General features: G+C 35.9%; 1 protein-coding gene across 7 annotated transcripts; it reads left to right on the top strand.

The window, feature by feature from the left end:
• The first annotated feature begins 765 nt into the window (after positions 1 to 765).
• PNISR (PNN interacting serine and arginine rich protein) lies at positions 766 to 25752 on the top strand. 7 transcript variants are annotated; one of them, XM_077764747.1, is made up of 13 exons: positions 766 to 854; positions 8038 to 8117; positions 9945 to 10063; positions 11536 to 11724; positions 13085 to 13308; positions 14813 to 14984; positions 16776 to 16966; positions 19588 to 19725; positions 20882 to 20981; positions 21721 to 21774; positions 22825 to 22995; positions 24326 to 25412; positions 25652 to 25752. In XM_077764747.1, exons 3-13 carry the CDS (start codon positions 9976 to 9978, stop codon positions 25680 to 25682), a joined length of 2445 nt encoding a protein of 814 aa, XP_077620873.1. In that variant the 5' UTR covers positions 766 to 854; positions 8038 to 8117; positions 9945 to 9975; the 3' UTR covers positions 25683 to 25752. The 7 variants fall into 7 exon arrangements, with proteins under 7 accessions (XP_077620873.1, XP_077620874.1, XP_077620876.1 ...); XM_077764748.1 differs by having other exon boundaries at positions 9949 to 10063; XM_077764749.1 differs by lacking the exon at positions 766 to 854 and adding an exon at positions 1276 to 1311.
• The last annotated feature ends 1244 nt before the right edge of the window (positions 25753 to 26996 follow it).

Here is a 26996-nt window from a genome sequence, read left to right on the forward strand (position 1 = left end):
AGAAACGGATAGCCCCACTTTTCCCTAAGGGTCACGGGTAAAGAACAAAATAGCAGGACTAGCTGGAAGACGTACAGCTCAGCAAGTGTCGCCAGAAGGGGGCGCGAAGTTTTGAGGTTAACAAAGAGAGCAACCGCCGCGGGTTCAGTTAAGGTCTCCGCGATCGCTACCATCCACACTGGGCACTTCACTAACGTCCCGTCTGAGGCGGAGCCCTCAGAGACGCTCTTTAACACCGAAGCCTGGAGGACTCCAGCACTTCCGACCAGAGTCTGGCGAGCCTGAAGCGCCGCTCTGGCCGTACCGAGCAACACGCCGTAGCTGGTTCAGTTTGACCCTGACGCCCCGCCGTAGTCTTAAAGTAGCGCAGCGAATTCAGCCTCCCTTTTCCGAAGCGAAAACGTTCCTGGGGGAACAAAATGCCCCTTGAAAGAGGATCCGTTGCTAAAGTGTAAAAAAAAAAAAAAAAAAAATTTGAGGGCGTTCTGTGCTGAACACTTAAGCTTCTGGCTTTCAGCCCATTGTAAAGATGAAAGTGAGTTGAGCATGGCTCAATTAAGAGGTAACCTACAGGAATATTCAGACACTTGCGCGATCTCGACTATTAAATCACGGCGGTTTTGCCCAAAACAAAAATGGCACCAAGACAAATTAACCGGGTATAGTCACGTGCTCAAAGACCAGGATGGGGGACAATATGGCTTCAGATGACAAGCGGATGTTATTATTATTCACTTCCGGGTGCAACCAATCGGGCGCCATCTTGTCTTGTTCGTGAAGAAGTAGAAGCATCGAAAGGTTTGCAGAGGTATTACAGGAACTGTGGCGACAACGGGGTTCCGGAACCAGAGTGGGTAAGTGGTGGAGAACAATTAGGCGTGGGGACTTGCCAGGCCATCATAGCCTTCTTGGTTTCCTTGGTGAAGGTAGTATAACTTAAACACGTAGGCTGCGTACGCCGCTTGGCGCGACCGCTGGAACCTCATCTCCTTAAAGCGGCGGTGTCCGCCGGATTTGGTGAGTCAGACCGGTGCTCTCAGTGAAGAGGAAACGTTGTTATTAAAGAGAATGCTCACGACTCCTTCCTCTAACTCTAAGAGTTTTCTCTCGGATGAGAAGGGAGTAATTGTTGGACTCCTGACCGGCCGTTAAGCACTGCGCGTGCGCAGTGGGAGCCCCCTTATGGGGAGGGGGGTGCAAGGGGGCGGGAGGCGGCTGGGGCCCGGACCTGGACCTTTTGCGCTGTGCAGTTCCGACTACGCAGGCGCAGCCAGGGCAAATGCGTCCTGTTCACTCCAATTAGGTTCCCTGGTTTGTATTTTTCTTGATTTTTATACAGCGATGGGCTTTGTGTGATAAGCTTCAAGAGGGAAAGAGTAGTATCCAGCATTTCAGTTGTATTGTCTTGTGGTGGTTATTATTGTCATCTGAACATCATGGGCACTCGAGAGTTTGGTCGTTGGTGGCTAATTTATAGAAGAGCAAAATAAACTTGGAATGTGTGATTTGGGTGCAGCAAAGCAAAAATAAGAACAAAGTTGAGCACTAAAGATTCACCTGTAGGACTGTTGTGGGGCTGTAGGTATAGTAACAGTAAATCGGTTTTTTGAAGATGTTCATGAAACCATGTTTTTAAAAAATTTGTTAATAGATTTTATTTTTTTAAAGTTTTTGATTTACAGAAAAAATGAGCAGATAGTACTGAGTTCCTATAAAAACACTCCCGCCTTATACAGTTTAGTATTAATATACGTCAGTGTGATCCGTTTATTAGACTTAATGGACCAATATTGACACACTATTATTAGCTAGAGTCTAGTTTATTTGTATTTCCTAAGTTTAACCTAATGTTTTTTTCTGGCCTGCGATTCCATTTAGGATACTGTGTGACATTTACTTGTCATGTGTCCTTAGCCCTCTTTTGGTTGTGATAGTTTCTCAGACTTTGTTAGTCTTTGATGACTGTTACAGGATGAATTGTGTCCCTCCACAATTCGTATGTTGAAGTCCTAGCCTCAGTACCTTAGAAATAGCCATTGGTGGAGATAGGGTCTTTAAAGAAGTAAAGTGAAGTCGTTAGGGCAGGCCCTAATCTATTATGACTAGTGTTCTTTTAAGAAGAGGTTAGGACACAGAGAGAAGACCATATAAAGACATAGAGAGAAGACAGCCAACTATAAACCATAGAGAGAGGCCTTCGAAATAAATCAACACTGCTGACATTTTGATCTTGGACTTTTGGCGTCCGGGATAATGAGGAAATAAATTTCTGTTCTTTAAGCTACCCAGGCTATGGTACTTTGTTATGGCAGCCCTAGCAAACTGGTCCCGTAACCTGGATGGTTTTGAGGATTACTGGTCAGGCATATTATAGGGTTCCCTCTGGTTGGAATTTGATGTTTTTCTCATAAGACTGATGATAGGGATTTGGAGAGGAAGATTGTAGTGGAGCAATGCCTTTTTCATTACATCCTTTCAAGGGTATGTAATATGAATGTGATTTATCACATTGATTATTGACCTTGATCACCTGCTTAAGGCGGTGTTTGTCAAGTTTCTCCACTGTAAAGTTACTCGCCCTTAATCACTCCCTCCTTTCCATACTGTACTCATTGGAAGGAAGTCCTTTTGCACAGTCTGTAGTTGAGGAGTAGAGAGCTATGTTCTCACTCCTTTAGGGTGTAGTATCTACATAATTTAGTTGGAATTCTTCTGCATAGAAGATTTGTCTCTCCCTATTTAATCATATTTATATCAGTACAAACATCTAGATGTGTATGTCATAAGTTGTCTCAAAATCCAATGTTACTTTATTTTGTTGCTCAAATTGTTCCAGTTTTGAACATTGGGAACTCTTTTAATTATCTACTCTGACATGCCTCCATTCTTTTTTTTTTTTCCTTAGCATTTTCTTCTTGGCACTATAAGATGTTCCAGGCTCCTTTTGTGTTTTTTTTACCCCAGTCTTAAGAATAAGTTATTTCTCTAAAGATTCTGATTCTGATTTCTGATTTATCGGAGAATGGTATTAGAACCAAGTTATGTGTGCTTGCTTGCTGCTTGGGGTGTCGTTTCCTTTGGACTCTCTCCCTTTCTGTACGTTTACTTTTCAATTATCACTTTTTTTTTTTTTTTTGGTGTCTATAACCAAACTATCCAACACTCCAATTTTTTTGAATGCCTCTTTTGATCTGCAAGCTGCAGAGCATTTCAATATCTCCTAAAATGCATGTCCCATCAAGTAGCAAATTTTTTTTTTACTACATGGCAAATGATTACAAGGTTAGCCTTTACTAGGGCCATTTCCACCTAACCTGAATTGAACAAATGAATTCTTTTTGGCTTTGAGGTCAGTCATCTGGTGTAGTGCTGAAGTGGCAGGGGAGAAGATGACTGTTGAATTTTGTGGCTTCTAAACTTTGTGTGTGATATGAGAAACCTTTTACCATTTGCTTTAAAGGATAGGCATGCTTCCGTATCTCTCTGATTTTGCAATTGATGCTTCAGTGCTTTAAAATAAATACTACCGCTTTCATTCTCATTCATCTGTTAGTCTATGAGAGGACTTTTGCAAATATTAACGATTGTCGTTTCATTTAAAACAAGCAATTTTTAGAATCTCAGAGCAATGGATGTTCTAATATAGAGTCATCTAAGAAATGGAAAAGATAAGTGATGATTATTTCAGGTTGTGTTAGTTTCTTAGGCATACTGTAATAAATTACCACGGACTGAGTGGCCTAAAACAATGGAAATTTATTCTTTCACAGTTCTCTGGGCTAGAAGTCTAAAATAAAGGTTTCTGCAGGGCCATGCTTGCTTGCTTCACCCTCAACCCTCCAACCCTGCTTTAGGGGAAGATCCTTCCTAGCCTCTTCCTAGCTTCTGGTGGTTCCCAGCAATCCTTGGCTTTCCTTGGCTGTAGACACATCACCTCAGTCCCTGCTTCTGTGGCCACATGGTGCTATCCGTGTGTGTGTGTGTGTGTGTGTGTGTGTGTGTGTCTAATAAAAACACCAGTCTTTGGATTAGGACCTACATTAATCCAGTATGACCTCACATCTTGAATAAATCTGCAGAGACCCTATTTCCAAATAAGGTCACATTCATTGGTTATGGGAGTGGGGATAGGACTAAAACAAAATCTTTCTGAGGGGGCACAATTCAATCCATAACACTGGTCATAGTCATAAACTAGATTTTTCCAGTCATATGTGATAACTTGGATGCTCTGATGGCAAACCATTGTTATTGATCTTTATGGTTTCCCTAAATCCCAGTTGTTGTCAAGGAAATAGCAGTTAATTTTGTCCCATGAAGGGAAAGGCTTGCACCCTGGCTGATCTATAATCATATTTTCCAAACTTGAGAAGTTGAGCCTAAGCATCTTTAAAATTAAGGCTAAAGGAAGGACAAATACATTGGAATTGGTTTTTGATGTTATGAAATCAGAGTAGCAGTATTAGAATGTTCTTTTCATCATTGAATGTTAGTATATTTAGTTGATAATAAACTTCAGTGAATGAGTAAAATAATTTCACTACTTAATATGGACAAAGCACTGTGGAGAATTCATGTAATTATAAGACTCTGCCGTCAAAAGGATCTTGTTCAAGTCATGAAAAAAAAAATTAAAATTCAGTTTAAGTCTCTATAACATGTACACCTCATTTTCTTTAGCTTATCATCATGGAAATCTTCAAACAATGCAAAAGTAGAGAATAGTGAACTCTAGTGTACTTATCACTCATCTTTTACAGTTACCAGTATTTTCCAAATCATTATTAAACCAATGTGTAAATGTCATTTTTAATGGGATGAGGCAGTGTTACCTCATTGAACCATGCTGAAATTGTAGGACATCTTTTATTATTGCCATATGTGCCTTCATATTCTTTCTTTTCCAGATTTTGCATTTGTTATGTTTAGTAGTTAGTAAAGATTTTATGGTGAAGATGAAGAAAGTGTGGGGTTTCTAAATCCTTGCCATCAAATCACTTATAATCTTGTTCTTTAATCAAATAATCAATGAAACCCTTTGTCAAGCATTGTGCCAGATGCTGAAAATATCTAAAAGTTTATACTAGGTATTTGGGTATACTAAGTGTTTTCTTAAAATCTGTGCCTTTACAAAATTTAGCATAACTCTTAATTTTATTCTAATGACCAGAGAAAGAAACCCTTTTTGGACTAGATTATAGAAATTTACTCCAAATCCTTCATAAGAAAATGAGACAGAGGTTAGGTAATTTGCCCAAAGTCTCACAGTTCTGTTACATGTTTATTGCCTATATCTGTCATTATGGACTGTGCTGATCAGCTTCTGTTGATTTTTTTTTTTTCTATCTTTTAAAAATCTATACATTTATTTTTAAAAATACACATTATGGTAAAGTAATTCAAAGAACAAAGATATAAAACAATCAAAATTCCCTGATCTGTTTTTACTTCCCAGAGCCTACCAGTTTTTAAATTTTTGTAATTTAGGGATTTGCTATACTAAATTGCATTCTAATAAGAAAAAACCTCAAGTGGCATCATTATTCATGCTGTATCACATAATTTATTTCATTGCTTAATACAATTTGTGTATCATTATGTGTCAGCATAGAAAAGTCAGTTTTACTCACTGTAATGGCTGAATAGCAATCCACTGTATGGTTCACTTCCATTTCACCCATTGCCCTTTGAGTGGCAGTAAAAGCAAATGTTCACTGTTAAAAACATGCTGCAGGTTTTTGAGTTACATGGTGAGTATACTCATCCATGGTTTAAGTTGTGGAATTGCTAGTATTTTGATAAAATACAGTGATGCTAAATTGTCTTCCATCAAGTCTGTTTGGTGTTTTACTCCATCTTTCAACACTCATCCTTTGTAGCCAAGTTTCTCAACTGCAGCTCTCATTGAAGCATTTAATAAATACCTCCTAACTTCTTAATTCCTTGACGTAATTACAGTCACCTTCTTTGTTGTATTTTTATTCTGCTCTGTTTCTCATAATTTCACATCTCTGTTTTTCTTAGCCTAAGTGTATCAAACACTGGATTTGAATAGTAGCTTCCATAAAAACTTGGGGGACAGGGAGAATCTTTGGAACACATAGTAAAAGTAGAAGTGGCTGGTTTTAACAAACAGAAATGGCTACAAGTAATACAAATCAAACTCCTGAAAATATGCAAATAAAAACTTTTGTGCGTGGGAAAACTTTTGAACTTTCTTTTCTTTTTTACAGCTTCAATCAATATTGTGAGAGGTAGGAACAAGAAGATTATTTTTTCCCCCCAAGGGTATCTCAGGTTATTTTCAAAGAGAAAGAAGAGTTGAGTAGAAATGGCTTGGCTTGATTACAACCCCATTGCCTGCCCCTCTCCTCGAGCCCAGTTGTAAACTTGAGAAGTGCTATCAGAAATGATACTGAGAGGGGCACCTGGGTGGCTCAGTTAGTTAGGCCTCCGACTTCGGCTCAGGTCATGATCTCACTCACGGTTCATGGGTTCGAGCCCCATATTGGGCTCTCTGCTGGCATCTCAGAGCCTGGAGCCTGCTTCGGATTCTGTGTCTCCCACTCTCTCTGACCCTCCCTTCCTCACACTCGCTCGCTCTCTATCTCTCAGAAATAAAACATTAAAAATTTTTTTTTTAAATGATACTGAGATAACTGAGAAAGTCTTGATGGTGATACTAAGCTCTGCCTTTTGAAGACTCTTTTGCTGAGTTTTCTTTAATGTTTATTTATTTTTGAGAGAGAGAGAGAGGCAGGGCGGGGCAGAAGAGGGAGAGACACAGAATCCAAAGGAGGTTGTCAGCACAGTCTGATGTGGGTCTAAGACCTGTGAACCTCAAGATCATAACCTGAGCCAAAGTCAGACCCTTCGCCAACTGAGCAACCAGGAACCCTTGCTGAGTTTTCATGTGTTTCTCATTTAATCCTCACAATAACTCTATGAGGTAGATGCTTATTATGTCCTCCATTTTACAGATGTGAAAACCAAGAATGAGAGACTGGTTAATTTGCTGTTCATATAGCTGGTGAGTGGTTTAGGTGTGCTCTGAAGTCCAGGTTACAAGTGATGTTTAGAAAACTTAAAAAGAGAACTGAAAAAATTGTTCATGACAACCATTAAACATGATTAAGTGAAAGAAACTTGGAATGATTTCTAGAGAAGTAGTTCTATGTATTGGAAATGATGGTAGGGAGTCAGTACATATCATTTTCATCATGAAAGTGGTTTAAGAGCACATCTAGTTGCAACTCTGGTAGGCGGTATATAGAGCTAGTTATGATGCCTACGTTGTACGAGTTTATAACCTATGACGGAAAAATCTATGCATTGAGTTTTGATATACCATTTAGAGCTTTGGAAAACACAGCAGGCCATGCTTACAACAGCTTTGTTGTATTAGGAGCTAGAGTAAATAGAAGGAGCTAGAGACTATTCATTTTTTCAGTTGGTATTTAGAGACTCCTGTGTGCAAGAAACCATCCTGTCCTATACCTTATGGAAGATAAAAAGATGAATAGATTTGTCTTTTTATCAACTTTAAAAAGCTGTTGATCTGATGGAAATAAAATGAAAACATTTGAGGGACAAACTGTTTTCACCTTGCTGGTGTTAATTTTCAAACTTAGAATTCTATAGAAAAACTTAATGCATTTTATTGCTTATTTGTACCATTTAAGTTGATGTCAGGTGGATGGGATCTTTTCACATGTTTGGTGTTCCTTTTTTCTCAGCATACAGGACAATCCTTAAATTGTTTGACATTATTTTGTACTAATGAATTGTTCAAGTAAATAAAAAGACGTTTGAAAGGGGAAAAAAATGTTAAAGAGCTTTGCTTTGTCATTTGTGATGTACCTAATTCCCTTAACTTTAAACTGGTACATAGTTTCTCATTATAAAGTTAATGGTAGAAAAAGCTCCAAATTAATTTGGAAATGATCACACTTTTATGTTGCGTCTCTAGAAGTTTATTAATTCTAGTAGCTTTTCATAATCTAAGAGTAAACATACACTGTTTCTTTTTCCCCTCAGGGCATAAGTAATCTTGCTGCTATGCCTCCAAGCTGTAGTCTGAATCAACCTAAATTTTAAACAGAAGGTGAACCACTGAGGTTAGTCAAAATAGCAGTTGGTATTTCTTCTGGGGGTTTCTTCTTTATTTATTTGTTACCTTTTAATTAAAGTAAAGGGTTCTAATAAGTCACTTAGCTTTTAAAGTGTTTAAAGGTGTAGTTGAAAAAGAGGAGAGGGAAAAAGGTGAGAGGAAAGAAAATTTGAAGAGAGATTAGAAAAAGAAGCAGATGCAGCTTGAAATTAATACTCAAGTCAGTTGTTGGCCTCAGGTGTGTTGCTAGTTAGCATATTCTAATAATGCTATTATTATAGACAGTATCCCTGTGACTAGAAGTCTCATGTACTTGATTGTAAGGAAATCAAGGTAACAAATGAATGCATCTTTCCTAATTTACAGTGTTCTTCACTTGAAAGGTCAGGATCTGCCAATGATAGAACTATAGAACATTGTGTGAATGCTGCAAAGATTGGAGCTGCAAGCTCTTTTAAGAGACTGAATTGTAACAGCCAGTTGTCCTATTTGAGTGGGTGTCTCTTACTTCCTTGTTATCTGGCTTTTTTCTTTTTTTTTTTTATCCTGCAGTGCTAAGACTCGCTTTTGTCTTGTTTTTAGAATAGAGGAAAGGGTCAGTCTAGAAAAATTCATTTAGTAAAAATTTATTCAATGCCTTCTCTATGCTAACCCTTACTGTACAAAAATGAAGAAACATACTCTGTTTGTCATGCATTATCAGTTGTTCTTAAACAGAGTTGTATGTCAGTATTGGATAACGTACATCTGTGTTAGACTTGTAAGAATTTTAAACTTTTTATTATGAAAGTTTTTAAATAGTTTAGAGAAAAGTAGACTAGTGTGATGATCCCCCACCCCAACCACCCATGATCTAGCTTTAATAGTTATTAACACATATTCACTCTCCCTTTCTTTTCCATGCTATTTAAATGTTAAGAAACCTCCTCTTGTAGACGTATCTGACTTTCTGGATTTGTCTGATTCTTTCTTTTGATACTGTTTATATCATTCTTTTGTTCCCTTTAGTTTCTTTATACTAGAATGAGATCCAAAGCTCAGTTGGACTCAGTTAAACATTTTTGGAGAAAATATTCATAGTGATTTCGGGACATAATATTGTATATCATGAGGAGACATCTAATAGTCTGTAGGAGTGGTATTTCAGCAACCTTTGAATTTATGACTTCCCATCAACTTTTAAGATTTCCTGAATCAATTGTTCTAATTATAAGGAAGAGCTTTCCTTCATCAGCTAGAGCTGTTTGGTTACCCGTTTTAGGGAGTCTTGGTTGGGGAGAGATTAAATCACTTTCTTTCTTAGGATTTTTATTTATTTATTTATTTTTATGTTTTATTTATTTTTTTTGAGAGAAAGAGTGTATGGGTTTCTGGAGGAAGGGCAGAGACAGGGAGAGAGAATCTTAAGTAGGCCGGCCCTGTCAGTGCGGCAGTCGATGCAGGGCTTGAACCCATGAACTGTGAGAGCATGACCTGAGCCGAAACCAGGAGTTGGACACTTAACTGACCAAGCCACCCAAGTGCCCCTCTTATAATCTTTAAAATAAATACCAATATTTCCAAAGCTCTGTATTGGGAAAAAAATAGATATTTTTCCCACCTTGTTGAGCTAAGTTGATTAGAGGTATGCTTGCCGTCAAACTCTGACACCATTAAGATTAAATTTTATACTCTTGCTTGCCAGTCTAAAAATTCCACTTCCCTTTGGTAACCTATTGACCAGAAGTTTAGAGCTCTGGTCACATAAATGTATCATCGTATAATAATTTCTGATGTGTGAGCTTTTAAAATTAAAGAATTCTGATTTTCATTTTTAAACTTTATTTTGTTGAAGATAGAAAATCAAATATATTTTAAAAGTCAGGATGTGGGATCAAGGAGGACAGCCTTGGCAGCAATGGCCCTTGAACCAGCAACAGTGGATGCAGTCATTCCAGCACCAGCAGGATCCAAGTAAGGAAATCAGTTGAATTTGGAAGTTGGGGAAGGGGAGATAGAGATGAGTGGGGATAGGTGATGGGATTAAGTAAGGCAAATGGAATTGGGATTGGTTTATTGGATCATTTTATGATCAAAATAAATCTTTTCTCATAAATAATACTGCATTGCATACATATTAAGGAATGGATTTCTCGTTAGAAGACTTCCTCAAAGAGTGGAAAGCTTTATGAAGGTTTTACATTTTTAAAACTGATTTAGTTCTTATTTTTCTAAAGCAGGAGGAAAATCTTCCTTAAATGTTTTGCTTAAGTAAGGCATACATCTGTTGTTCATTCTGAATCTTTTAATTCTATGTAGCTCATAGTCAACTGAAAGTATGCTATATATATCATTAAAAATTTTCTTTTTATTATGGAATATTTCAAGCATATATGGATATGGAAAAGAGTAAGGGAGCCCTTTTTTATTACTTAGCTTTAATAGTTATTAACTCATGGCCAGATTTGCTTCATTGATATGACTTCTTCCACTGCCCTGCCTTTATTAGGTTAATCTGATTCTATTTCATAGCTACATAGCATTCTGTTATAGGACTCTACTATAATTTAGTAAATCACTTTTGGATGATTGATGGTAGCTTTGTACTTTTTGAAATAATTACCATAATTTTGTGCATACCATTGTGTTGTTACTTGTCCAGTTATTTTCTGAGGAAAGAAAATCTAAGAACTAGGTTTGTTATATCACTGTTGGCACATTTGAAAAGTTTTGGATACACATTGCCCAAGTTCAGCTCCACATGGGTTATGCCAGCCTATGGTTCTACCAAAATGTATGAGAATACCTATTTAATCTTCACTGATTAAAGATGTTATGTGAAAAAGTGTCTTATTCTACTTTGTTTCCTTTATTAATAATATTAGACTTAAAATGTTAGGCACAGACATGGAGAAGGAAGAGGACCTTTAAGATAGGGAGGTAATACGTTTTGAGTAAAGAATGGCTAAGGAGTTGCTAAGATGTATTTTGACTAAAGAAGGGAGTGGTAGCCAAAGAAGGGTGACTGAGGATGAGCAGGCATAGATAGCTGTACTCATCCTGAGTCTACAGGATCCATTGTGGGCCTGGATAAGATCTGTTGAGGAAGAAATGAGTGAGCTTGATCACTTGTTTTTATAGTAGTTTAAAAAAAATAAAGAGAAAAGACTTCTAAGACTCAGCAAACTAAGGTACAGAGGATAAATTTCTTATGAGTTAATATTAGAAGTCAGTTAAGAGTGATTTTATGGAGTTGTTTTCCAAAAGTCTTGTATTATTTTGTAGCCTGAATGTAGACTATTTTCTAAGCATCCTTTCAGCCATAACCAATCCAGTATTCAGAATCTCCAGTAAGGAATAACGGAGATGCTAGTTTTACATAGAGGCACTATTCTTCTAGCTCTTACTTTCTGAATGCTAACTTCTGCTGTGTTCAATTATGTTAGGCCAGATTGACTGGGCTGCATTGGCTCAAGCTTGGATTGCCCAAAGAGAAGCTTCAGGGCAGCAAAGTATGGTAGAACAACCACCAGGAATGATACCAAACGGACAAGATATGTCTACAATGGAATCTGGTCCAAACAATCATGGGAATTTTCAAGGGGATTCAAACTTTAACAGAATGTGGCAACCAGGTTTGTTGTTTCATGTTATCCAGATTTTAGGACTGTTTTTAAAATAAAATGAGGATTAAATAAATTGTTTAATTTGTTTAGTTTTATGACTTCTTGAAATTAATGCTCCTTAAAGAATAGGCAGTTTCATTTAGATTTGACCTTGAAATTTTGTGGTTAAAATTATTCTGTACTCAATCTGCTAGCATTGTGGCACTCAGTTTGATTCTTTTCTTGGTTCTTCATTCCTAGGCTGACAGGGGCTGGGAACACTGGAAACCTCACTTGGCATCTAGGGAAGAGAGCATTCTATGTCTCTCTGTTGCAACCTCTGGCCTTTTCAGAAGCAGCACTGGCAGAGCAAAACATGTCTAGCCTCTAATTAAAGAAATATTGTGTCACTCAGTGACAAATTAATCTGTTAAATATACTCTGCCCCTACCATCCACTCATCTTTCCTTTTTTTTTCTTCAGATCGTGAAGATCTTCCATAAGTTTTTGTTTTATTTTTTTTGTTTGTTCATTTGCTTTTTTACTTCACAGTATGATTTAGATTTCTTGATGCTAATTCAGTCTTCGTGTCTTGTGTTACTATTTTTAATAGTCACTGAAAAATACTTATAGAGGAATCTTACATTTGAGTATGCTGATGGTGAAGAATTAATCTCCCTTTCCCTGTTAATACTTATTATTATTCCTCAGTGTAAGAATGAAAAACTCAGGAAGTAATCCTCTAACATCACTTTTAAAAGAATAATGAATATTCTAATCTTTGATACTCTGAGGTCATTTATTTCTAGTTTTCTTGAAGTTACACCAAATTTGAAAATATTTTGGTTCCCAGGTTCTAGTTCATAAATGACTCACCCTGGCATTCCCACTCTCCAGCTTCATTCTACTGGCTTTCTTTGTGCTCTGGGCAAATGATTGACCTCTGTGTGCCTCAGTTTCCCCTCCTGAAATTGGCAAAGATTCCTGATTTCTCCCTACCTCACAGGGATGTTGTGAGGATAAATGTGTTTATGGAAGAAAGATATTATATATAAAACCTCAAGGTGTTATTTTTTATGGTGTTGTTACTAGACAGAAATAGAAAAATTCAACAAAAAATTGCTTTGGATTTTGTTACATTATTAAAAGTAATTTGGGGCATTCTATTTTTATATGTTTAGGATATGAATTAGAGTGGAGTTAGTTCATTTGAATTATTTATTAGTTTAATTAATTGCTTATTTTTAAGATGCAAGAGGAATTTGACCCAGGAAGTCATAAATTTTTAAATCTGTTTCTTTGCTGAAAAATCTTTCTTGAGATCTTAAACTTTTGTGTTGATGTTGTTATAACCCCCTGTTGAATGTTTTTATGCCTAAATCCTAAATAGAATGGGGAATGCATCAGCAGCCCCCACACCCCCCTCCAGACCAGCCATGGATGCCACCAACACCTGGCCCAATGGACATTGTTCCTCCTTCTGAAGACAGCAACAGTCAGGACAGTGGGGAATTTGCCCCTGACAACAGGCATATATTTAACCAGAACAATCACAACTTTGGTGGACCACCCGATAATTTTGCAGTGGGGCCAGTGAACCAGTTTGACTATCAGGTGAAAGATATTTTGTTGCTTTAATATTGTAGATGTGCACGTAATCCATTCTTTGGAAGTGTCTCATCAAGAGTTCCTAAGATCTGTGTTTCACTTTTCAGTCCTGTACAGATAAGCGTATATTATGTCTCAGAAAAGGTCTCAATTTTTGAGTATTAAAATCATTAGAAAAGATTTTTTTATTTCTGGTTTCTGATTGGTTAGGAGAATTATTTAAAAGATCATTAGGGAAAAATTTGGATGAAATGAAAAATGTGTAAGTGCAATAGCAACATGATGTTTTGTTTTCTAATTTATAGTTTCAAAATGGTATATTTAAATGTTGAATAAAGTTAAAAAAAATGCACAGTAGTTGAATACATTATTTGTCAATAATAGATCATGAATAAGACATGAATAAAATACATGGAGAACATAGATCATCTTCCTAAATGCAGTTCCTTCTGCTATATAGAGTTACGACTTTTTCTAGTGTTGTCATTTTTTTTCCATTCTGACATGACATGTTAATGGAATTGTACATGATTTCCTTTGTAGCATCTAATTCATTTCTAGGGACATAGAACTCTATGGGAAATAGTATTGTTATGTGGGGCTTTATTTTCTCTAATCACTCTGCCAAGGGTCCACCCTTAAGTTATAGTGATAGATGTCATTTTGAAATAACTGGTTGTAGTTGTTACATTATAAACTGAGCTATCATGATTTAAATTTTTGAAAATACTCATACATTATTTCACTAATTGTGTTAATAATGAACATAAATGTAAACAGTATGCACCTTGAGACCATAATCCTCATTTATATATATTCAGATACTTATTGTATACTCGCACTTATCGTATACTGTACTTGGTATACAGACATGACAGTGTGTGTTTGGTTTTGGTTTTGAAAAAATGTAGTGGCAGGGAGTTTCTCCTTATACCCCATTACCTTGATAAACCCCCATGTGCTAACAAGATAAAGAGCTCTATTGGCAATGGGCTTATTAGAAAAGCCTCTGAATATAGCAAAATTGCAGAAAATATTTAATGATTCCATAACTTTTATTTTGTTTAAAATAGATAATACTTCTTGTAAGATTATAGAAACAACTGAAGTTCATAAGAAATAAGTTGGAATTGATAAGAAAAAATTCCTGTATTTTCTAGTTATAGAAAAATTGACATTTGATTTCATGGTAGTGGAAGGATTAGTTTATAAATGGATTCAGAATGAAAAAGGTCATATATATATATATCTTTTTCTATATTTCTTTAAAATAGTGTATTAGCTGAATTTTAGATGACTTTGCATTTACATAGGCAGAAAGTCTTTATCTTTCTTAAGAAAAGTAAGCCTAAGTTCTTGGGGCTACAGAAATATCGGTGGATATTAGAACCATGGAATTCTTGGATTTGCTGCACACATGGATTTCTACTGTCCCAGTTCATAACACACGTGTGTCCCAGAGAGTATATTGTATTAATGTGAAGAAAAATAAACTGCAATACTCTTTCAGCATGGGGCTGCTTTTGGTCCACCGCAAGGTGGATTTCATCCTCCTTATTGGCAACCAGGACCTCCAGGACCTCCAGCACCTCCCCAGAATCGGAGAGAAAGGCCATCATCATTCAGGGATCGGCAACGGTCACCTATTGCACTTCCTGTGAAGCAGGAGCCTCCACAAATTGGTAGCTATTTAAGTTTAGTGAACCACAATTGGCATGATTCCTTGATCATGTAAAAAGGATGTCGTGTTTCCTTAACTTGTTCTGACACTTCTGATATGTTAGGAATTGATAGTTGAAAGCCCTATCATTTTATAGTCATAACTTTCAAAGTTACAAAAAAGATGATAGTCTAAAATATGAAAAGTTCTAAATAATTTTTTTAAAAATAAATCTTTACCTGATACTCTAGATTTTGTGATGAATTATAAATTTACCATAGCCATAGCATCTTGATATTTTCAATGTTGGGAATTTGGTACATTATGCTAGTATATGAACAGTTCCCCCTTTTAAAACCTCTTAGTTCTCTGTCTCTGGTCACTTTCCACTCCTAGTGTCAGATTAATTTTCCTTTGATTATTTTACTTGCCAGAAATACTTTGGCAGAAGATAGATTTTTTTTTTTTTTGAGAAAGAGAAAAGAGAACATGAGCCTGGGAGAGGGAGAGACAGAATCTTAAGCAGGCTCCATGCCCAGCCCGGAGCCTGACACGGGGTTTGATCCCACGACCACGAGATGAGATCATGATCTGAGCTGAAATCAGGAATCGGATGCCTGGGGCTTAAACTCAAACCCGTGAGATCAAGAGTCGCACATTCTACTGAATGAGCTATCCAGGTGCCCTAGAAGATTTGAATTAAAAAAAAAATTTTTTTTTTAATGTTTTTATTTATTTCTGAGAGAGAGAGACACACACACACATGTCGTGAGCAGGGGAGAGTCAGAGAGGGAGATACAGAATCTGAAGCAGCCTCTAGGCTCTGAGCTAGCTGTCAGCACAGAGCCCAATGTGGGGCTCGAACCCACAAACCGTGAGATCATGACCTGAGCCGATGTCGGACACCTAACCGACTGAGCCCCAATTGAATTTTTAATATAAGTACATAGGTCTATTGACACTTACACTACTTTAAATCAAGAAATCCAAATCCAACAGTTAATAGACCAGAACATGTAATACGTCTTTCATTTTTATCACAAAGTAGACATTATAGGAAGATTCTAACTTCTTTTTTAACTCATGAATCATAGTTATTCAGATGAATCCTCAGTGTGAAAAATGAATTTGTGCTTTTGTTGGACTCTTTTTTTTTTATATTTTAGGAAGCAGTGCAGTATAAAAGTTTGGCTTGGAATTAGCCCACATCACTACTACTGGCTTTTTAATTTTGAACACATCATTAATCTTTTTGAGCCTCAGGTTTCTTATTTGTAAAAAAGATTGAATAATAGTAGTGATTTTTTTTTTTTTAATAGAATTAAGTGAGATGATCATTTACTGTGCTTTCATAGTGTTCTGGCTTGTTATAAGCATTAAGACAGTGTTCACAGGGTTGCCTGGCTGGCTCATTTGATAGAATATGCTACTCTTCCATCCAAGTACTAACCAGGTCCGACCCTGATTAGCTTCCGAGATCAGATGAGATCGTGTGCATTCAGGGTGGTATGGCTGTAGACAGCTACTCTTGATCTCAGTTGTGAGTTTAAGCCCCACGCTGGGTATGGAGCTTACTTTAAAAACAAGAAAGACCGTATTCACTGCTTCTCATAAAAATGATCTTAAGGGAAGCATAATGGCTAATGGGTTGCTTTACCACTGTCTTACTAAAGAATGACAGTTATAGGCACTCAGATGGCACCAGAATTCTTTTATTTCATTTACTCACAAAGTTGCTAGAAATTCAAGAATAAGGAACTTGTTTGTTTATGATTTTTACTTAACTAATAAATACTTTTTACATGTGAAACAGATGCAGTAAAACGCAGGACTCTTCCAGCTTGGATTCGAGAAGGTCTTGAAAAAATGGAACGTGAAAAGCAGAAGAAGTTGGAGAAAGAAAGAATGGAACAACAACGTTCACAATTGTCCAAAAAAGAAAAGAAGGCCACAGAAGATGCTGATGGAGGAGATGGCCCTCGTTTACCTCAGAGAAGTAAATTTGTAAGTGTGAAGAGTCACTTGACATGAAACTCCCATGTTGTTTGAATGTGAAAATTATTGAAATAAAGTAATGAGTAATTTAGTTATAAAAAAGTATTATAATATTCTTGAGATTACTTTTAGTAAATGTTTTGAGGATTATGTTTTTATATATGTTGTTATTGAGGGTAAAGAGAAAAAGGGGGCGGTGAGTTTATAAAACATTTCTTTCCAGAGATAAATTACTCATTGGGATGCTAGATAGGTCTTACCTGGAGAAACAAATCCGTATTCTCTTGTTGCAGTGCAGCTGATTCCCTGGTGGTGGATTATAAAACGAAACTGAGTTAAAATGGCAAAGAAGAGGGGCGTCTGGGTGGCTTAGTCGGTTAAGCGTCCGACTTTCGCTTAGGTCATGATCTCGCGGTTTGTGGGTTCGAGCCCCGCGTCGGGCTGTGTGCTGACTGCCAGTTCAGAGCCTGGAGCCTGTTTCAGCGTCTGTGTCTCCCTCTCTCTCTGACCCTCCCCTGTTCACGCTGTCTATCTCTCTCTCTCCTAGAAATAAAAAAAATTAAAAAAAAAAATGGCAAAGAAGAAGTAAATCTGCCTTTTTTGAACACTTAAATATATGTTTATACCAGAGGATGTAATAACTTGCATAGTTTTTTTTTGTTTTGTTTTGTTTTGTTTTATTTTTTTTTTTAGCTGAGAGCATAGTTTTTGACATGAACACTGAAAGTAACAAAGTTAAATTTTTGGATCAGTTGGATGATCCATCAGTTGGATGGTGTGAGTGGCTTAGGAATTTTTTTTATTTAGTAATAATGTGCTTTCAGCTGACACTATCGCCACAGCACTGCAACTCTGGAAATAGGTCCGTTTCCCAAGGCCATTTTATGCTTCCGAAATAAATATCAAGGGGACAGCAGGGTAACTAGATTCAAGCCGAAATTGGTTTAGCTTAAAGTTCATAAATGTTGTAAGTTACTTTTAGTATTTCACAAAATAACCATGCCAAAGATGTGTTTTTGGGGGTGTCTGGGTGGTTCAGTCGGTTGAGCATCCAACTTTGGCTCAGGTGATGATCTCACAGTTTGTGAGTTCATCCCCACGTTGGGCTCTGCTGACAGCTTGCAGCCTGGAGCCTGGTTCGGATTCTGTGTCTCCCTCTCTCTCTGCCCCTCCCCCACTCATGTTCAGTCTGTCTCTGTCTCTCAAAAAGAAATAAACCTTAAAAAAAAAAATCAAAGTTGTGTTTTTGTTGTGGGTATTCTGAAGAACCAAAAGACTGCCATAATAGTTTATGCCTTTTTTAATGTAATTTTTAACTTTTAACATGAAATAGTGGATTTCCAGATTTGATAGATTTAAGTGTCAAAAAAAGTGGAGATTATCTTCCCTCTTCTCCCAAATGCCTTTGAGCTTGTGTTACATGTATTTTCCCTTGGTTCAAATAGTCTTCCATAGTAGTGTTTCAATGATCGCCTTATCTTTTACTTAGTAGGATTTTTAAGGGTAACTCTAGGATACTTCTTTGCTTAAAGGAGAAGCCCCTTTTTAAGGTGTGCTATTTGTATACTGAAAACCTATAGCCAGAAACAGATGAACTGCTGGCATGTCCTCCATCTGAAGTAGATCTCCTTTTTTATCTATCCATTTTGTAGCAAAAAAACACCACATTTTACTAAGTTTCAAGGCCAGCTAAGATCTGGAAACTGACTTAAAGTGACATGATTTTAGGTAAACAGCTTAAATTTATAGCTATATAAAGTAACACTGAATAATATAAATGTGGTCTATTTAATAAAGTTCTACAAGCTACTCATTTCAGGACCATGATAGATAATGGATGTTAATTGAGTCATTCTTGGTATGATATTATTTTTGGCTATTTATAAACTAAGACCAAATTGACTAAGGAAAAAAAGAAACTGAGGGGCGCCTGGGTGACTCAGTCAGTTACTCATCTGATTTTTTATTCTGGCTCGGGTCATGATCTCACGGTTGTGGGATTGAGCACCACATTGGGCTGTGCACTAGTGGTGTGGAGCCTGCTTGAGATTCATTCATTTATTCTCTCTCACCCTCTCCCCTTCTTTCCTTTCCCTTTCCCTCTCCCTCTCCCCCTCTCTCTGCCCCTATCTCTCGGCTCTCTCTTACTCCCAAAAGTAAATAAACTTTTTAAAAATTTGCAAAATAATTTATGTTCATAAGCTATCTTATAATCTTACATTTCCTTTCAGGTAACACTTTATACTACTAAATCTATAGTACAAATTTGTAGTGTAATTTAGAGAGAAATTTTATTTTTATATGTCTTGTTTCATAGACTTTTTTTTTTTAATGTTTTATTTATTTTTGAGAGAGAGACATTGTGAGCTGGGGAGGGCCGAGAGAGAGAGGGAGATACAGAATCCGAAACAGGTCCCAGGCTTTGAGCTAACTGTCAGCACAGAGCCCGATGTGGGGCTCAAACCCACGAATTGTGAGATCATGACCTGAGCCGAAGTCGGACGCACAACTGACTGAGCCACGCAGGCGCCCCTCATAGACTTTAATTTATGTTTAAAATAGAATGTGTAAGATAATGATTTTATATTATAAGCATGAATTTCGGCTACCCATAGTATTACTTCTTTTAGGATAGTGATGAGGAAGATGAAGACACTGAAAATGTTGAGGCTGCAAGTAGTGGAAAAGTCACCAGAAGTCCATCTCCAGTTCCTCAAGAAGAGCAAAGTGAGCCAGAGATGACTGAAGAAGAGAAGGAGTATCAAATGGTAGAATGTTAATTTCTTAACCATGTACACGGTTAAAAAAATATTTTTTATTGAGATATAATTGGCATAGAACATTATGTTACAAAATTTTATTTTGTTTAGAATTTTTAAACTATGAGTTGGCTGTCTTAAGCATTTAAACTGAATTCATGAAACAATTACAAAATGTATATTAATTATAGAGATGCTGGACAATAATGTCTGCAGTTTATAATAAGATATCACTGCTTATGCAGCAGTTATTAAGCATATTTCCTAACACTAATGTTTTAAAAAAAACAGTGCTTCACTATATGAGACTCAAGAGAGCATTTATTTTCTAAAGTATGTTTTTTGAATACTTAGAAACATTAAAAGACTTCATAGAAAAATAAGTTTAGGAAGCACTGAATTGAACACAGCTAAACCTATTTCTTCATTGCAAGACTTAAAGGCTTAAATATCTATAATGTGTATTGTCATTTTCTGAGATTGGGAATATAATATGTTGCATTTCTTCTGTTGAAAGACCAGTGATCTTTGGAATGTGTACTTTCATTAGCAGATGAGTAATCTGGAGCCCACAGAGGCTGAAGAACTAATGGTGTACATTTCAAACAGTTGCTGGTAACCAAACTAGTGCTAGAATCCAGCTTTTATTTCAAGTCATTTGTAGTCTGTATTACAGTAGTTAAGAAAAAAAGGACTTGTTCTAACAGAGTGGAATAGCTGCTTTTTCTTTTTTTTCCCCTTAAATTTCACCTTGAGCTGAGGCTTAACGTTAAGTTCCTAAGTAATTTAACTAGTGCTGTGCTGCTTACTAATATTATTATTAAATGAGGTCATCTCCTTTCAATTTAAAACATCTATGGAAATTTTTATTAATAAGGGCCTTTTAAAAATATTTTGTCTTCTAGACATAGAAATCAATCTCTCTGCTGTACAGATAAATTCATATTTTTTATTTCACGATTTTGACATTTTTAAAGTTTTTATATTTTAGAATAATTTTCAAGATACTCATTTCCTTAGAATGATGTTATTTAAAAATGTTTTATAAAATGGCTTTGCCTGTTAATTTTTTTAAAAAATGTCAAACAGTATTAATAACTATAATAATTAAATTAGAAACAATATATATAAATAATATATGAGCATATAAAATATTTTTCTGTAGATGTTGCTGACAAAAATGCTTCTGACTGAAATTCTACTGGATGTCACAGATGAGGAAATTTATTATGTAGCCAAAGATGCACACCGGAAAGCAACGAAAGGTATATTGTGGGTGTTCTTGGTTTTGTTTTTCTGGGAGTATTTTGGTTTTGGCGGCAATCTTGGACTTTTTTTGGTTGTCCTTGATGAATTCTAGCAGATATTTGAATATTTTCTTCTTGCATGTTTTAACACTCTTAAGAAAGGTTAGATTTGTAGATAACCATATTAAAAACTATAGAAGTGTTTTTCCTTTTAATCAACTTGCCTGAGCACAAATTAGCAATTATGCTGTTTTTCTATAAAATGTATAGTGGAAAATTCTTGATGTTCAATTTATTTCACCTATTTTTTTTTTATACATACCATGGTATTGGTGTATAACTTCTAGTATAGTTTAGTTTCACTAATGAATTATGACCCTTCAGTTTTCACAGTTTACCACTTAAAATTCTTATAGAAACAAGAGATTCACTCATCCCCACCCCCCATATTTTTAGTAACACTTAAAAAAGATAATGAAAGGAAAATTTAAATTATGGACCATCCCTCAAAAATAGAAATACTGATGTAGTGGTCAGTATTCTTCGTCATTATAAACCAATTTCAGCTCACCTCAGAATTAGAATTTTCAAGGCCAGACATGCTACTGGTTTAAAATGAATGTTATGTTTTTAATGTTTCTTCTCTCCCCAAAAAGCAGCAATAGTAGTAGATTTAACAATACCATAGACTCTCATGACTATGAAATCGTGGCTATTTGTGTTAACATGTTGTTCCTGTTGTTGATGTGATACAAAGCTCCTGCAAAACAGCTGGCACAGTCCAGTGCACTGGCTTCCCTCACTGGACTCGGTAAGTGTTTTCCTTTTTTGTGAGAGGGCCTTAAAGGGAAAATCACACTTACCTTGACTCTCTACATGTTCTGTTTTGAAACTGTACTATTCCTACTCAGTTTATAAAACCTAGGTCTTAGGGTTATATTGGTCCCTAAAGGTTTGCCTATTGTTTTGACTAAAGCATTCATAGGGATTATTATAAATGTGGTGACTAATTCATAGTTTATTGGGGCGAGTTGTAATTGTTAATAATTTAGCCCTGATTATATTTAAGCTCACTTTCAAAATGATTGCATACATGCTTTAGGGAAGAACTTATCCACTAATGCTGTTAACAAGGGACCTTTATTTAGATTGTGTTGTAGCAAGTCGAGTTTTAACATAGAGGAGTTTCTCTTATAATAGTGTAATAGTAATGATGTGTTCGTAATTTGCTCTTTGCATGATATATTCTCAAGTATATAAAAGCTTGATCTTGCCTTTTCCACATCATTTCAGATTAATCTTTGTGGGGATCAACAAAAATGGGTAGAACCAAATGCCCATGTGGTTTTGTTATGATTAATTAACTATTTAGATCTCTTCAGGGTGGGGAGTAGTTTTAGCATATTACCATTTCTGTACCAGTGAGAATTACAGTATTCCAATTTTTTTAAGGAAAAAATACCTTGCTACTACAAGGGGTTTCTTAGCTTTGAGCAATGAAAGAATTAATTTTAGAAATATTTTCAGGATCATTGGTAGTTGAATTAATTAGGCTTTAGTGAGGCTTTATTGCCCTGTTAAATTATTTTGTTGGTTAGTATGGACAGTAAAACAAGACCATTATCATGGTTCCTTTATGGTGAGAAATATAAATATTTCAGAAAGAATGAGATGCTGTCAATTTTCGTGAGGGTTCTATGAACTCCCTTAAGAATTGGAATTTATACTCCTCCCCACCCCGAATAAGCATATTCTTCCAAGAAAAGGCAATGAAAAAAATTAGCTTTCTTCTCAGACCTTAAAATTTTTTTGGTGTCTAGAATAATTTTTCCATATGATAGACTGGGCTTTATGCACACAGGTGGACTGGGTGGTTATGGATCAGGAGACAGTGAAGATGAGAGGAGTGACAGAGGCTCTGAGTCATCTGACACTGATGATGAGGAGTTACGGCACCGAATCCGGCAAAAACAGGAAGCTTTTTGGAGAAAAGAAAAAGAACAGCAGCTGTTGCATGATAAACAGATGGAAGGTATATCTTTTATACTCACTTAATGTTTGTCCAGTTTTATTTGTATTTCTTTTTGTTTTTTAACCAACCTAACAATATTGAGAATAGAATTGAGGTTAGAATATAAATAATAAAACTAAGATTTTTGACTTATTTGCAGTTTTTATGAAACTTAAAATTAATTGTGGTATTCAAAATATGTAGTTTATAAAAGGTAAACTTTGTTTTGTTTTGTTAAGACATTAATTTCAGTAGCGGTAAGTTAAGCTATTTAATGTATTTTTTTCTTTACAAAGTTACCAAAATGAAAAAGAAGACTTTTGAAATGGCAGAAATGTATTTGTAAAATTATTGAAAAGTAATTTGTAGTTAGGATATTTAATGTGTAGCTAGCATATTTAAGGAAATAGAAAGAGGACTTTTTATAGAAAAAAAATTTTAAACATTTATTTATTGTTGAGAGACAGAGAGTGCAAGCAGGGGAGAAGCACAGAGAGAGGGAGACACAGACTCTGAAGCTGGTTTCAGGCTCTGAGCTGTCAGCACAGAGCCCAACACGGGGCTCAAACCCATGAGCTGTGAGATCAAGACCTGAGCTGAAGACAAAAGCTCAACTTACTGAGCCCCTCAGGCACCCCTTTATAGAAGTTTTTAAATGTAAAATACTAAATATGACTATAGTTTTTTATAGTTTACATAATGATGTTAGGAATACTGAAGAGTATTTTGAATTTTTTGGAAAAATCATACTTGGACAAGGAAATTATTAAGAGTTATTAGCTGTCGAAAATTTCCTATCAATTACCTACCTTTAAGTTGTCTTTTGAGACAAAAGTGAAATCTTTTCTTATTGCTTCACATGTACCTTTATGCTTTGGCACTCTTTTGTTGTATTGTCCAGGAGCATAGATAGCTACTTCAATAAACTATTGAAATTAAGTTCATCTGTTTTTTTTTTTTTTTTTTAATAGCTTATTTATTTTTGAGACAGAGAGAGACAGAGCATGAGCCAGGGGAAGGGCAGAGAGAAGGACACAAAGAATCTGAAGCAAGCTCCAGGCTCTGAGCTAGCTGTCAGCATAGAACCCAATGCGGGGCTCGAACCCACGAACCGTGTGATCATGACTTGAGCTGAAGTCAGACATTTAACTGACTGAGCCACCCAGGCGCCCATGTTGTTATTTTTTTAATGTAACCACTAGAAAATTTTGAATTACTTACGTGGCTTGTATTCTGTTCTTGTTAAATAATGCTGTTCTACTGTTATCATTTGATAGTTTGAAATTTGGTAGTGTGAGAGTTTTTTGTTATAATTTGACTTCTCATAGTATTTTTTCTTTTTCTGTTTCAGAAGAAAAACAACAAACAGAAAGGGTTACAAAAGAGATGAATGAATTTATCCATAAAGAGCAAAATAGTTTATCACTACTAGAAGCGAGAGAAGCAGACGGTGATGTGGTTAATGAAAAGAAAAGAACTCCAAATGAAACTACGTCAGTTTTAGAACCAAAAAAAGAGCATAAAGAAAAAGAGAAACAGGGAAGGAGTAGATCAGGAAGTTCCAGTAGTGGTAGTTCCAGTAGCAATAGCAGAACTAGTAGTACTAGTAGTACTGTCTCTAGCTCTTCATACAGTTCTAGCTCAGGTAGTAGTCGCACTTCTTCTCGATCTTCTTCTCCTAAAAGGAAAAAGAGACATAGTAGGAGTAGATCTCCAACAATTAAAGCTAGACGGAGTAGAAGTAGAAGTTACTCTCGCAGAATTAAAATAGAGAGCAATAGGGCTCGAGTAAAGATTAGAGATAGGAGGAGATCTAATAGAAATAGCATTGAAAGAGAAAGACGAAGAAATCGGAGTCCTTCTCGAGAAAGACGTAGAAGTAGAAGTCGCTCAAGGGATAGGCGAACCAATCGGTCCAGTCGCAGTAGGAGTCGAGATAGGCGTAAAATTGATGATCAACGTGGAAATCTTAGTGGGAGCAGTCATAAGCATAAAGGTGAGGCTAAAGAACAAGAGAGAAAAAAGGAGAGGAGCCGAAGTATAGATAAAGATAGGAAAAAGAAAGACAAAGAAAGGGAACGTGAACAAGATAAAAGAAAAGAGAAACAAAAAAGGGAAGAAAAGGATTTTAAGTTCAGTAGTCAGGATGATAGGTTAAAAAGGAAGCGAGAAAGTGAAAGAACATTCTCTAGGAGTGGTTCTATATCTGTTAAAATCATTAGACATGATTCTAGACAGGATAGTAAGAAAAGTACTACCAAAGATAGTAAAAAACATTCAGGCTCTGATTCTAGTGGAAGGAGCAGTTCTGAATCTCCAGGAAGTAGCAAAGAAAAGAAGGCTAAGAAGCCTAAACATAGTCGATCGCGATCCATGGAGAAATCTCAAAGGTCTGGTAAGAAGGCAAGCCGCAAACACAAGTCTAAGTCCCGATCAAGGTAGTATACTTTTTAAAGTATTTTGTCTGATTTTTAAAAAAAATTGACTGAATTTATTCAAAGTTGAAAGTGTCCTTTCTCTCTCTCTCTTTAATAAACTCAGTTTGGTACTTGATAAATGATCATAGTCTTAAGTAATTTTAGAAATCCTATATAATAATATTTATTTAAAAATTGCAGATTCTTTAGTTTAAAATACATTTTTATTTTTAAATTTGTCTTTTCCCTTTTTTTTTCAGATCAACAACCCCTCCCCGTCGTAAACGCTGAGGAATGATGTGGCAAGAATGCCATGATGTTTAAAAAATTCCATGAGTTTTAAGGGCTTGTCTCATTATAGAGGCNTTCCAAATGCTGCTCCAAGTTACTTAATAGGATTTCTTTGTATTACATGTTTTTCAAAAAAATAGTGCTTAATAAGACTATAAACATGCCATTCTCTTTCAGCTGTAATGTTCTTAAAATTATTCTTGAATGTACTGTGATGTCAATAAAGCTCTTCAGTTCATTTTTGTTAACCTCTTGCACCTTAATTTTATGATTTGAATCTAAGGAACGTACTTTTATAAAAAGGCAGCTGGAATTTTGTATAACAGGTTTTAAAGGTACTTCCTCTCATCTCCCCCAAAGAAAATGGTTTTAATTTAATAGTTTGTCAAAGTTTGTAAACTGTACCCATGGATTTTTTTTTTGTCAAATTCCAACTTTAAGGGTGTGGAAGAGGGCCAAAAATAGATCTTTTCATTTGGAAACATTTGACAGCTTTCTAAACTTTTCTTCCTATTTGGAGGATTTTCAAGTAATACATTCTCTGTGTATAAAGTATGGTTTACTTCTGTACAGTGAAATTGCTGGAAACAATCAAGCCAGTACACCATTAGAGTTATTTATAAGGAACAGTTGTGTTTGACCCTAATAGTCCAGCCTGGAACTCTATTCTGCACTTATCCACTTCTGGTTTAGAAGCATATTTTGAACACTGGGGTATTACAGAAATAAGACTCACAGTCCAATATATTTACTTACATTTTTAAAATATAACTTCAACTCAGTGGAGGAATGCTGTATTATTCAGGTTTGTGTCAAATTCATAACATTAAAATGGTCTGGTTTTATCAGTTTCTTAACAATAATGATCAGTGAGTGGTCTAGCTATTTAAGGCAGTCATAACTTACGAGTAAAATGAGGCTCTGCAGGCATTTAAATGCTCCACTGCTTCCAGGGTCTGTTTTTATGTGATTATTCACTTTCGCCACAATAGATACGTGTCTGAAAACAAATGCTTTTAAGTTTTAATTTAAAAAGAAAAGAGCAGGTGCAGGTCACGGGGAAGTTTTAAAGTATGCCTTTTTACCAGCAATAGTTCATTTTAAAATAAGCCAGATTTTTGCCACGATCAGTGTTTCTTCAGAATGAAGGTAGAAATAGATTTGTACATGTGCTCTTGTACCTCTACATAGGTTCTTAAATAATTTTGAGCAGTTCTGCATTTATCTAGAAGAAATAAATCAACTGTGAATAAATGCATGTTTACCAAAATGGTTGTATTACAGTGCATTTAGTTCTGATATTTATAAAGTTGA

The sequence above is a fragment of the Crocuta crocuta genome, unplaced genomic scaffold (assembly GCF_008692635.1).
Source record: "Crocuta crocuta isolate KB4526 unplaced genomic scaffold, BGI_CrCroc_1.0 scaffold194, whole genome shotgun sequence".
NCBI classification, from domain to species: domain Eukaryota; kingdom Metazoa; phylum Chordata; class Mammalia; order Carnivora; family Hyaenidae; genus Crocuta; species Crocuta crocuta.